This window comes from Chinchilla lanigera, unplaced genomic scaffold (assembly GCF_000276665.1).
Source record: "Chinchilla lanigera isolate Chin_1 unplaced genomic scaffold, ChiLan1.0 scaffold00110, whole genome shotgun sequence".
Classification (NCBI taxonomy): Eukaryota; Metazoa; Chordata; class Mammalia; order Rodentia; family Chinchillidae; genus Chinchilla; species Chinchilla lanigera.
Window position 1 is genome coordinate 495,828 of NW_004955511.1, and position 13,005 is coordinate 508,832.

The 13,005-nt window shown below is 36.4% G+C and overlaps 3 protein-coding genes across 3 annotated transcripts in view; all 3 read left to right on the plus strand.

The window, feature by feature from the left end:
- Window positions 1-124: 124 nt before the first annotated feature.
- On the plus strand, window positions 125-1,066 carry LOC102029214 (olfactory receptor 5D18-like). The gene has a single exon (XM_005408194.1). It carries the CDS (start codon window positions 125-127, stop codon window positions 1,064-1,066), a length of 942 nt encoding a protein of 313 aa, XP_005408251.1.
- Window positions 1,067-6,690: 5,624 nt separating this feature from the next.
- Window positions 6,691-8,423, plus strand: LOC102029545 (olfactory receptor 5D13-like). Its single transcript, XM_013506357.1, has 2 exons — window positions 6,691-6,707; window positions 7,481-8,423. Exons 1-2 carry the CDS (start codon window positions 6,691-6,693, stop codon window positions 8,421-8,423), a joined length of 960 nt encoding a protein of 319 aa, XP_013361811.1.
- A 1,837-nt stretch (window positions 8,424-10,260) lies between these two features.
- Window positions 10,261-13,005, plus strand: part of LOC102029888 (olfactory receptor 5D13-like) — an 8,882-nt gene continuing 6,137 nt past the window's right edge. The window contains exon 1 of the mRNA XM_013506358.1: window positions 10,261-10,265. Coding sequence (XP_013361812.1) covers window positions 10,261-10,265 — 5 coding nt within the window. The remainder of the gene's footprint in view (window positions 10,266-13,005) is intronic.

Here is a 13,005-nt window from a genome sequence, read left to right on the forward strand (position 1 = left end):
AATTATTTTCATGTTTTACTTTATGGATTAACACTAATGTTCCAAACGTTTCTTCATTTTAGTGTGTTTTCTTTAGGTTGATCCACTTGCTTTTATGAATGTACTGTTTCTTTTATGCGCCAGGATGCAAGACAATCAGACCATGTTAGTCACCTTCATCCTCCTGGGCTTCTCCGAGTACCCTGACCTCCAGGTGCCCCTGTTCCTGGTATTCCTGGCCGTCTACACCATCACCGTGCTGGGGAACCTAGGCATGATCCTGATCATCAGGGTCAGCCCCAAGCTCCACACCCCCATGTACTTCTTCCTCAGTCACTTGTCCTTTGTTGACTTCTGCTACTCCAGCGTGGTTACCCCGAAGCTACTAGAAAACCTGATTGTGGAAGACAGAACCATCTCCTTCACAGCATGTGTCACACAGTTCTTCTTTGCGTGTGTGTTTGTGGTCACAGAAACATTCATGTTGGCCACGATGGCCTACGACCGATTCGTGGCAGTGTGCCAGCCTCTCCTCTACACAGTTGTGATGTCCCCAAAGCTCTGCTCCGTGTTAGTGGGTACCTCCTACTCATGGGGGCTAATATGTTCCGTGACCCTTACTTCCTTCCTACTGAAATTGTCCTTCCGGGGAAATAACGTCATCAATAACTTTGTGTGTGAGCATGCTGCCATTGTTGCTCTGTCCTGCTCTGACCCCTACATTAACCAACAGCTCATTTTTTTTTCTGCCACATTCAATGAAATCAGCAGCCTGGCGATCATTCTCACCTCCTATGCTTTCATTTTCATCACCATCACAAAGATGCCTTCACCCGGGGGTCGTAGTAAAACCTTCTCCACGTGTGCCTCCCACCTGACGGCCATCACCATCTTCCACGGGACCATCCTGTTCCTCTACTGTGCCCCCACCACCAAAAGCTCATGGCTCTTGGTCAAAGTGGCCTCTGTCTTCTATACGGTGGTCATCCCCATGTTGAACCCCCTGATCTACAGCCTCAGGAACAAAGATGTCAAAGAGACAGTCAGGAAATTAGTAGGGTCCAAATTATTATGTCAACTCTTATAAGGGCTGTAAGATATATGTTTGCCTTTTCAAGAAAATTGTACCCAATTGTCCAATTTTCAAGAACTTCATTTTTCAAAAAGTAAAGAGTATATTTCTGAAGTAATCCTTAGTCCGCTGATTATCCAATACTGGTTTAATTTGAATTTTAGTACTTCAGCTCGAAATCCAAAGTAAAAGAGAAGCAGTTTCATCTCTGATCATTTAAATTGGTTCTAATCTCAGAGTTTCTCATTAAAATCAAAGATTTAGCACAGATTACCTTTTCAATGCTAAAATGAACCCTGTGTCCTTTTTCCATACAGGAAAAATGGGATTATCATCTGTTCTTATACCCCCTCACAGTGGACATACATAAAATACAGTAGAGTAACCTGACAGCTGGTCAAAAGTCAGACAGAAAATGTAAAGCAAATGTTCATTTTCTCTTGCATAGGGAGGCTTAGTTTACCGTAAGTACTTAAAGCATATCTTTCTTTCATGAAAACTATAATGTGTTATTCAATAATGTTTTGGCATGAATTGTATTTTGTCACTGTATACCATGCATTGCAAATTTGAAGACAACAATATGAACTATAACGTCCACTGTCGAATTCCTCCCATCTTTTTAGTGACCAAATTCTGTATCATTTCTAATGTTCTCCTTTTGTGCTTTTTCATTGTTTGATCAATCTTGCATTCTTACATCTGGTAATTTTAGCAACTTTGTTGAAGACAACCTTATGTAATATAACAACCATTGTTACTCTATCATCTTGTTTTGAAAATCTGTATTGTTTCTGCTTCTGTGGTGTTTTGTTTTTGCCTTTGTTGTTATTTTGTTACTACTTTTTTCTTCTTAAAATAAAAAAGCACAGATAATGCTAAACTTAAATTTGTCATTTATGCCAATGTTTGATCCTGTTATCTTATATATTGCTGCATAAAATGAGGTGAGATTTTAGAATTTCATACAATGTATTTTATTTTTCATTGATTGTTTACCTAACCCCACTGATAATCAGTATGAGCATCTTGACTAAGCTTATTTGGTCAGCTTTGAGTGGTAAACACATCCCCACCCTGTCGTTTGAAGTGTTTTCATAGCTTTGCTCTCTGTATCTAAATCTTCCTTGAATCGGTAAGTCAGATAAGGTATATTCTTCTGATGAAAAGAGCTAAATCACAAGTTGTACAAAATCAAAAGCTAGCTCAAGTCTGCTTCTATGTCATGGGTAACATTGTGTTGGCCAAAGCAGACCACTTTGCTTAGCCAAAGTGATTAGTTCAGAAAGTATTTCTATATATTGTAAAGTTCAAATGTTTCATAGAAGGAGCACAAACAGAGGGACAAAAGAAAACTAAAGTTCAGTGTTTTCATAAAGCTAAGTCATTGTTTCCTTGAGTGTGTTTGTGCATGTGTGTGCTCAACCAACAGTTTGGGAAATGTATATATCTAATTTTGCAACACCATTATTTGAAGAGATTCTTAGCCCTTGTATTTTTGGAATTCTTGTAGTAGTTGATTTGGCTGCATACATGTTTGTACCCAATACTTGGAAATATAGTTTGTCTTCTGTACTTCTGCTTCATTATGACAGTGGTATTCTTATGTGCACCTTTCAAGGTTTGATGAATTGAGTCACCAAATATAATAAATAAAATATTTGATCCATAAACTGGCATTTTCTATAAGAATTTCAATATAAACATATAATTCTATTTTCCCAGATGCAGAAATAAATATACACATCTGAAGTTCACTTAATCATATTTGAAAGTCAAACCTAAATTGTTTTCTTGAAAGAAAGCCAATACTTAAAATACAAAATAAACAAAATAACACATCACAAATTAAGAAAAGAAAACATAATGAAAGTTATTCTTTCGGTAGGAATACATTTTGACATACAGTAACAGAAATGCACCTTCATAACGGGAGGAAAAACAAAATCAGCATGGGCTAAGATATCAATCCATTGACTGTCTTAATATATTATGTTTTCCTTGTCTATTTCTCTGCTCTGTATCTTTGAGAGATTAAGATACAATAATTGTTAATGTAGTGTAAGGCTAATCATACAGATTCTCCAAGGCTTTAGACAAATGACGTACAGCCAAGGTGTCCCATGGGACTGCTTTACACCTAATTGTTCAATTTTTATTCTCCAAGGCAGCACCATAAAGATAGTGCTGAGCTTCCAAATCCCCAGGTCTTGTTGTCAGTATTTATAAGACAGTTTGGTGACAGGAGTAAGTTGTAGGTGTAATCTTATATCTGCCATTTCTGAATTTTCTTAGTAGGTTGGAAAAAAATGTACCATGCAAAATAGTCATTGAACTCTACTGTGGATGCTGGTAGACAGGTCCATTTCTATCAGGTACATATTAAGCCAGAGCATTTGTTGATTTCATTAACCTTACCAAAGACATTCTTCAGTAAATGTATCATTCCAGTGCTTTTATGCTGAGGTGAGTTTACAGAACTTCTCTTTGACTTAATTTCACAGAAAAATTTTGAATTCCACTGATGTCCAAATGAGCCAAGTACATGTGTAAAACTTAGTTGACAAAACTATGTTTATTATGACTACCAAGAGGTATGATATAATCTCTTGATTACACCTTATTTTTTTTTTCATTTAGATTCCTCCATGTTCGAATAAATGAAATCAACACTTGATGACACAGAATACTTAGCAAAAATCTGCCTATTACCTTTTAGGAGTAAAGTGATAATAACAGACATTTGTAAATAAAGGAACTCAGTGAAAAGTAACTATGAAATATACACTATATTATTTGTGAATATGCTGAGAAGAAAAATAAAGAGTAATGTTTATAGTAGGAGAATATAGTAATGAGGATATAGCAGGAAAGTAACAACAGTTTATGTAACAGTTAGTAGTATAACATGACTACAGAAGAATATATCAGGGCCATTGAACTTCAGATATCTAAATATGGGACACACTGGGAAAGCCAAGCTGAGCAACTCAGAATTTATGCATTCATTAATAAATAGTATTTGGAATCTCTGATATCCTCACTTTCAAGATAAAACAACTGTGAAGAATTACCTCATAATGCTGCAAGAGATATTTTAAATTGAGAAGAGTGTGAGGACTACTAGCACAGTTTTGCATTGTAGTAATCATACTGTATAAATAGCTAATGCAGAGGAGACCCCGAGGAACTGGTTTTATTGGACGATACATTTGCTACGGGCATCAGGCTGAGGGAACTAGCAGAAGACATAATGTAGTGGGAAAACTTACAGGAGAATGGGAGAAGGTTGTTATGATCTCAGAGTAGGAATGCAAAATGAAGTTGTACACTATTAGTATCACTCCAGGAAAAAAGATTCCCAAACATACTGCTCTGTAGATAGATTTCTCTGCTAGGTACTAATTTTCTCAACTATATAAACTTTGCAACATGATAACCCTCACTCTAAGCATAAAGTTGTTTGGGTATCACATGTTGAATCATTGATTTTAACCCTTGAGTTGATGAACGTGTCTACCACCATCCTGTTGACTTGAATATAATATCACTACTCTTTTCAGTTTCTCTTTAAGAAATATTTATTGTCATCAGGGAACAGCCAAGAAGTGCTACTCTACATCTTTAATATGATTCTGTATTCTCATTCTTATTCTTTCCAAACCTTAAACTTCATTCAGAATTGTAAGTAGAATGCATTACTATGGTAAGATATATTTACATTGCTTATAATTTTCATCTTTATCATTTGTGACACATTGACATTTTAGAATTTGCCACGTTGGAAAGTGAAGAGCTTTCATTAATTATTACTTGAAGTGCTATACTTGCATATATATATTTCATGATAAACATTTGCAGAATATTAAAATATTTGCAAACCTAGCAATACCACATCACTATACTGCAACACGAACAATACCACATTATTATTGCAAAAAGTGTTAAAGCTGAGTGAAATTCCTCCATACACTGCTAAAGCACTGCTGCAGAATGTGTTCAATATTAACTTTCTAGAAATGGATGGACATGAAAAAGAAAAAGAAAATAAACACTAAAATGTTGCAGTCAGCATTTGGTAAAGATGATACCATTTCTCAACTTTTGAATGTTGTAAGTTAATTCCCACAGATTAAACAACCAAAAAAGAAATTGGAGAACTCATTATGTTATTAAGGATTTTTGCTTCTATCTTCACTGGGGAGACTGTTCTGAGATTTTCTTTTCTGGTTGCCTTCTAGCCCGGTTTTGGAATTAGGGTGCCACTTGCTTCCAGGAATGCTTTTGGCAGTACTGCTTTCTTTCAATTTCTTTACAGTGTTTCAGCAAGTGGCATTGGTTCTCCTATAAATTTCATGTAAAGTTCAGCAGTGAATCCATCTGAACCTGGGCTTTCCTTGTCGGTGAAGTTTTACTACATTTTCAGTTTCATGGGCTGGTATTGGGTTATTTAGAATTTTTACATCTTCTTGATTTAGTTTTGGCAATTTGACTGTGTCTGGGAATCTGTGCATTTCCTGTGTGTTTTCCATCTTACTAGAATATAGGTTCTCATAGTAGTTATTGATGATCTCCTGGATTTCCATGGGATCCTTTGTTCATTCCTAATTGCCTGAATTTGTGTTTTTCCTTTCTTCTTTTTGATGACGCTGACTAATGTTTTATTACAATTTTTATTTGTTCTATCAAAGAACAAGCTTTTTGATTCATTGATTCTTTGTATTGTTTACTTAGTGTTTATTGCAGTACTTTCTGACTAAAAGTTTTTGACTTTTATGGTTGTAATTTCCTCCCTCACATGAACTTTGAGTTTGACTTGATCTTTTTCTAACATTAGGTTGTTTATTTGCATTTGTCCTAATCTTTGATTTCATCACTATAAATTTGTCTCATAGGACAGCTTCCACTGAATTCCATAAATTTCATTATATTGTATCAGCAGTATCATTTAATTGTATGCATTGTTTAATTTCATCTTTTACTAGCTCTGTGATCCATTGGTTGTTCAGATGAATGTTGTTTAATTTGCATGGGTTAAGGTAGTTTTTGTGATTTCCTTTTGTACTGATTTCCAGTTTCAGTATGCTATAGTCAGAAATTATGTATGGTATGGTTTCAGTTACTCTGCTATTGCTTAAATATGTTTTATCAGCTAATGTATGCTCTATTTTGGAGACCATCCCATGTGTGGCTGAGAAGAGGGTGTATTCTGATGTTTGGGGGTGGAACACTCTGTAGACATCTACAAAGTCCATTTGTTCACAGGCTTGGCTTCATTCTAATATTTATTTTTTGAACGTTTGTCTAGTTGCTCTGTCTATTTGAGGGTAGTGCATTGAGTTCCCCCAGTACAGTGGTGTAAATGCTTATTTTGGTTTTTTTCTTTTTTCTTATTGGTTTTTCATGTCATTAATGTTTATTTTTGAACAGAATGCAGCAAATTACTAACAAGACTATACAACATTACCCAGTAGGGTTTATCCCAAAGACACAGGGATGATTGAAAACATGCAAATCAATAAACATAGTATACCATATTATCAGAAACAAAGATGAAAATCAAATGATCACCTGTATTCATGGTAATAATATTTGCAACATCTAAATCTTGGGCACTACTCACCATTGAAGTATGATAAATGGGAGACATTGATAGGTGAGTGAATGGAACTCGAGACCATACTCATAAGTGAAATAAATCAGACTCATGTGTAAACATCATATTGTCTCATTAGTGTGAGAAACTGAAGGAATAAATAAGGTCCAAGACATACAATAGATATTGTGAATAGGGAAGAAACAGTTCAAACGACAAGACAAATTGTGATGGGAAAAGGAAGGAAGGGAAAAAGAAAAACTTATATATTTATACATAAGATAGTTACAGCTATTTTCTCTTAGTTCCTTGAAAAGAAAATCTTTTGCTAATAGTTTTCAGGCAAGATATCATGCCTGTATCATCTACTCTGAATAACTACTAAGAATACAACAATAAACAATATATTAACTGGTGTAACTCTCCTACTAACTTGTTCCGAAACTCTGTTTTATTGTTACTTTTATTGTTTTCTCTTTATCAAAGTAATCATTACATGTATTTTCTTCAGCAAAGGCATTTTCACTCATCTCAGTGGCCCTTCTATGAAGACAGGTGAATAAGACAATTTTGAGTTCTATAATTTCAAATACAGTATGCAGCATTCTTATTCCTTTCTTGACTTTGATATGTTCCACTCACTAAAACATCTCTTCACTGCATTTCTGTTACAGAAGTTAGCAGTAACTCTTGCAATAATATTAAAAGAGGGAAACTAGAATTTTCTGCCAAATTGTTTAAAGGAGATCTGAGATTTTCAATGTTCCTTTCTCTTTCATGTTACAAATATTGGTTCTCACTTCTTTGTATGAATTTCACTCTTTTTTCCACAGGACACAAGCAAATCAGACAGCTGGAGTCACCTTCATCCTCCTGGGCTTCTCCGAGTATCCTGACCTCCAGGTGCCCCTGTTCCTGGTATTCCTGACCTTCTACACCATCACCGTGATGGGGAACCTAGGCATGATCCTGATCATCAGGGTCAGCCCCAAGCTCCACACTCCCATGTACTTCTTCCTCAGTCACTTGTCCTTTGTTGACTTCTGCTACTCCAGCGTGGTTACCCCGAAGCTACTAGAAAACCTGATGGTGGAAGACAGAACCATCTCCTTCACAGCATGTGTCACACAGTTCTTCTTTATATGTTTTTTTGTGGTGACAGAAACTTTCCTCTTGGCCTCGATGGCCTATGACCGATTCGTGGCAGTGTGCCAGCCTCTCCTCTACACAGTTGTGATGTCCCCAAGGCTGTGTTCCTTGTTGGTAGCTGCCTCATATGCTTGGGCTCTAGTCTGTTCCATAATATTCCTATACTTTTTGTTGACAGTATCCTTTTGTGGGATTAAGTTCATCAACAACTTTGTGTGTGAGCATGCTGCTATAGTTGCAGTGTCCTGCTCCGACCCCTACCTAAGCCAGCAGGTCCTTTTCATTCTTGCAACATTCAATGAAATAAGTAGCCTCATAATTGTTTTTACTTCTTATATTATCATTTTTATCACTGTCACGAAAATGTCTTCGAGCAGGGGTCTCTACAAAGCCTTGTCCACATGTGCCTCCCACCTGACCGCAATTACCATTTTCCAAGGCACCATCATCTCTCTCTATTGTGTCCCCAAAACCAAAAGCTCATGGCTTCTCATCAAGGTCACCTCTGTGTTCTATACAGTGGTCATCCCCATGCTCAACCCACTCATCTACAGTCTCAGGAACAAAGACGTAAAGGAAGCTGTGAGCAAATTAATCAACACCCAAATGTTCTGTCACAAAATTTGATTCCACGTTTGTTATATACTTTAAGAGCAACGTTGCTGTTAATTTTCAATAAATCGGTACATGAATATTTATTATTTCTCTACTTTGCACCCCCAGTTTTTTCATGCTGCTATAATATATCATGTAACAAATTTTAAATTTCAAATATGATTAGAAATTAAACCTCAGATCATTCAAACTATGACTTTGATACAAATATTATTATATGACGTTTTCTGTAATAGTTATATCTCCTGTATGTTACCTTGCAAACTTTGTGTTTATTCTTACATTTTTTAAAATCTGGGATTCGTGAAATCATCAGAAGTATCATAGCTAGCAATCACATATTTCATCTCATAATAAAAATATCATATGTTGAAAGCTACTGAGCATAAAATACTAAATATTGTAAATTAATTGTAAGTAGTTAATTATAATTTATACATACAATAAACATTAATATACTTGTTTTTTCATGGCACACTTTGTATTCTTAAATTTTCAGGTGAAAGTGGGAATATAAAATATATTTCTTGCCAATGTCAGATCACTTTATTGTTTATGATACTAAACTCCTTTTTCAGTTTTTTTTTTTGGGGGGGTACTAGGAATTGAACTCAAGAACTTGTGCTTACCAGGCAGGCACTGTGCTGCTGAGGTACATACCCAGCCCAACACCCAACTCCTTATAACTTATGGATTTTCCTGAAGATTTATAATAATTGATGAGTCATTTGACTGCCTTAGTTCTTTGGAGGGTCTCAATCACATTTAAAATTTATTTTGATCCTGTGTTTTGCTGATCATGTTAAAATTTACCACCACAGATTAGAGAGATAACCGTGGTTGTTGATTCACCACAGTCTGTGTTTCCATTTTACCCTTCTGAATTTTTGTATTTCTAAATAAATTTGAATACCACTGACTTTACTCCTTTAATGAAACTCTGTAGCTTAGCAGAGATACGTTTTTGAAATGTACAATTTTCTCAGCCCTCATGATAAACACATGTATAAAAAAGGATTTTCTTTATTTTCTTGATGTAGCTATAGGCAGTTTTATTTTCAGTAAATGAATGCATTGTTTTAAATCATACTTGAAAGGTCTGAAATTATGAATATCAATGCAACATGAAGAGATATTTGAATACATATATTCTTTGTTTAATGAAGTAAACAATCTTGTCTCTTCATTTTACACTTGATTATGGCAAAAACATTCAATTTTTTCATGTTCTAATCAATTGTGCATGCTTATTTCTGGTGGTCTGAGCAACTGATTAGAAGATAACACTATGCAGTGGAATTACAATGGTGAACTCCTACCATCTTGTCCAGAGAAACTCTGTATTATCTCTAGTGTTTTATCAAAGAATGATTTTCTTATTCCCTATAATGGTTTGAGCAATCTTTCATTGTTACATCTGGTAATCTGAGCGATGTAGTTGAGGATAGCGGTATGTAATGTAACAGCTACTGTTGATTTGTATTATTTTGTCTTGAGACTCTGTATCACTTTGAATGTTCTTGCTTTGATTTGTTTAGGTTTGTGATACTGGTATGCTGCTACTGTTCTCTTTGTTTGTTTGTTTGTTTCTCATTTACCACTCTCTTTGAAATAAAAAAAAATCTTTTCTTATATTTTTGAGGAATTAGCAAACAATTGCTATTTATAGTCATCCAACTGTGTGATATCGCGGTAGGAATTTCTACTTACGTGGAAGGGGAGCTCAGTACCTGAGGATGCACTTTTTCACATCCTTTCCTAGGTTCTGAAAACCAGTAGTTTGCAACCCCTGTTCCTCTGTTGGTTACAACTAGATAACTAGTTTTATATTTCACACATGACTGACGTAATGTGGTACTTGCCTTTGTATTCCTGACAGATTTCTATTCTTTATCAGATTTCTACCTTCTATCAGAATAGAATTTATTTTTCTTCAACCATTCATCATTTGATACACACTTTGGGGTATTTAAAAGTCTTGGCTATTGTGAAGACTGCTGCAATAAACACCGTGACACGTATGATTCTTAGGCATATGGATTTCTTTTTCAATGGCTGTAGACGATAGGCTAGGTCATGTGGTAATTATAATTGTCATGCTGTGAGGCCCCTGAATACTGTTTTCCGTAATGACTCTAGAAATCAGCCTGATCTCCGACAACGTTCCAATGTTTCCACTTCTTCACATTCTTGGGCCACTTGAGATATAGTTTTTATTGTGTCATTTGAGTTTTGTCTTGTATTTCTCTGATGGTTAATCATTAGCATTTTTGATATATCTGTTGCCCATTTTGATGTTTCCCTGGAGAGAACTGCTTGTTCATTCTTCTCCCAATTAAGACGTTAAGAGAACAGAAAGGGAGATCTGGTGATCTGTTGGTCACTGACGTTGTAAAACCTGTTATTGTCTAAAGGTTCTTCTCTTCATCTCTTCTACTGAAAGGAAACCTGGGGGTCAGCTGTTTGATGTGTGTGATATCAAAGCTCCATTGTGTCCACTTGTTTGGCTTGGAGCTGCCCAGGAGATGGGTGGAGCCGATATCTTGGTGTGGCTGTGTGGGTCATGGAAGCCCGACTTGGGGGTTACATCTGCTCCCTGGTCTTTTCCTCTTGGATAATGTTCCTGTGGGCTGCACTCCACTCAGCAGAATGTTCCTGCCTTGGGTCTAGCTAACCTGTCATGGACTGAATTGCAAGACCGTGTACTGTAAACCTCTTTCCCTTGAAACTGTGGGTGTCAGTTACTGTGTCCCAGCAGTGGGAGGGTTGACCAATACAACATTAGACTCAAAGTGACGTTTGAATGTGACACCAGAGGCTTAAGTAACACAAGCAAAAATAAATCTGTGGGATTAATTTGATCTGAAAGTTTCTGATAGCAAAGGATGCCATAAAAAAGGAAATGAATCCCATGGGGTGGGAGAAAATTTGTCTAGATCTTATATATTACGAGTAATGAATAAGTTAATTATTAATATATTAACAACTAAACTTATTCAATCTGAAGCAAATACACTTTAAAAATGGATAAAATATGTAAGTAGACACTTTTCAGAGAAGATATGCACCTAATTACCTGCTATATTAAAATGTGTCCGATGTCATTAATCATCAGGGCAATGCAAACCAAAAGTAAAGTGAGACACTGTGTTTCCAATGCCAATTTGGTCACTAGAGAGCAGTCCAAGATGGCAGTGCTGGCAAGGTGGTAGAGAGGAGGAAACCCTTGTGTGCTGCGTATAGAAATGTAAATTTTTACAGTTACTATGGAAAACATTATGGCATTTCATCAAAAGTTAAACACAGAGCTATCTGAGGTTCCTGCTTTCAGGTACCCGAAAGAAATTCAATCAAGAGTCAAACAGACCTGCACTCCCACCTTCACTCCAACATTATTCATAAAAATCCAGTGGTACAGGGGTAAGAAACTCCCTACCTGAAAGATATCTGGGAGAAGATCATGTTCTGTCAAATCGAACAATGTATTTTAGGAACAAGGCAGGTTAACAGCAGAATATATTTATTGAGGGAAAGAAAGCTTCTGTCTGAAAGAGGGACAGAAGGACACTCTAGTGGGTGACCAACGACACTGCCTTTCCTAAGGATTTTATAAAATAAACAAAGAGGTGAGATGGGACCAAGGTGGGGAAAAAATGGGAAATCCCAAGGAGGGCATGAGGTGGGACAAATCTATCAACCCATAAGATTACAGGCATAATTGCTGAGGTAAAACTGATTAAATCAGGATTAAATGGGGAAGTGATTCATGTAGCAAGCAGATATGAATACTGAACGGGGTCTTTTCCTGTAGGGGGTTGGTTTAGTGACTCTTCCTGGCTTTTTCAAGGTGATGGATACCTATTTAGAATATCCATCCCTGATGTCTATCCCTAGGGAGGTATGTGGGTGCATTTGTTTTCTCTTGTTCTTCATGTCCGGCCCACAGAAGAAGCTCCTGTTTCTCCCTCAGTGGGAAGAAATCTTGTCTTTTATTGGCTCCTTTGAGGGCCTAGTCCTATCTGACTGCTATAATATTTCTGTCCAACTCAGCTGCCTGCAACACAAAGAATGTGTAAAGAAAACTGTATACTGATATACAAGTTATGCTGGAAAATACAGATCTATTTTTATATTTAGAAATGTTTCATTAGAGTAAGCTACATATTACCACTAATTCCTTGAAAGTACTGCATCTGAATTATTCCATCATGCCTGCTACTTTCTGAAGTAGTTCTAGGAGCCCACTTTTGGGTCATCAGTTGCACTGCCATGGAAAATTTGATTTCCCAAATCAATTCAAAATATTACCTTCTATGGTTATTTTCATTTTGTGGGAGAGCCAGAAATTGCACAGTTCAAGAGTTGGTGAATATGGTGGACACAGATACACTCTATTGTGTTTATGAGGATGCCTTTCCATTGGGTAGCTCTTCACATCATCCTTCAGCATATTTTGATCATATCTCACAAAGACTCTCTTGAAATAGGACTTTCAGAACTGCTTCAGAATGTAGGTGGACAAGGGGCTGGGGATTTAGCTCAGCAGCAAAAGCGCCTGCCTGGCAAGCGCAAGGTCGTGAGTTCGGTTCCCGGT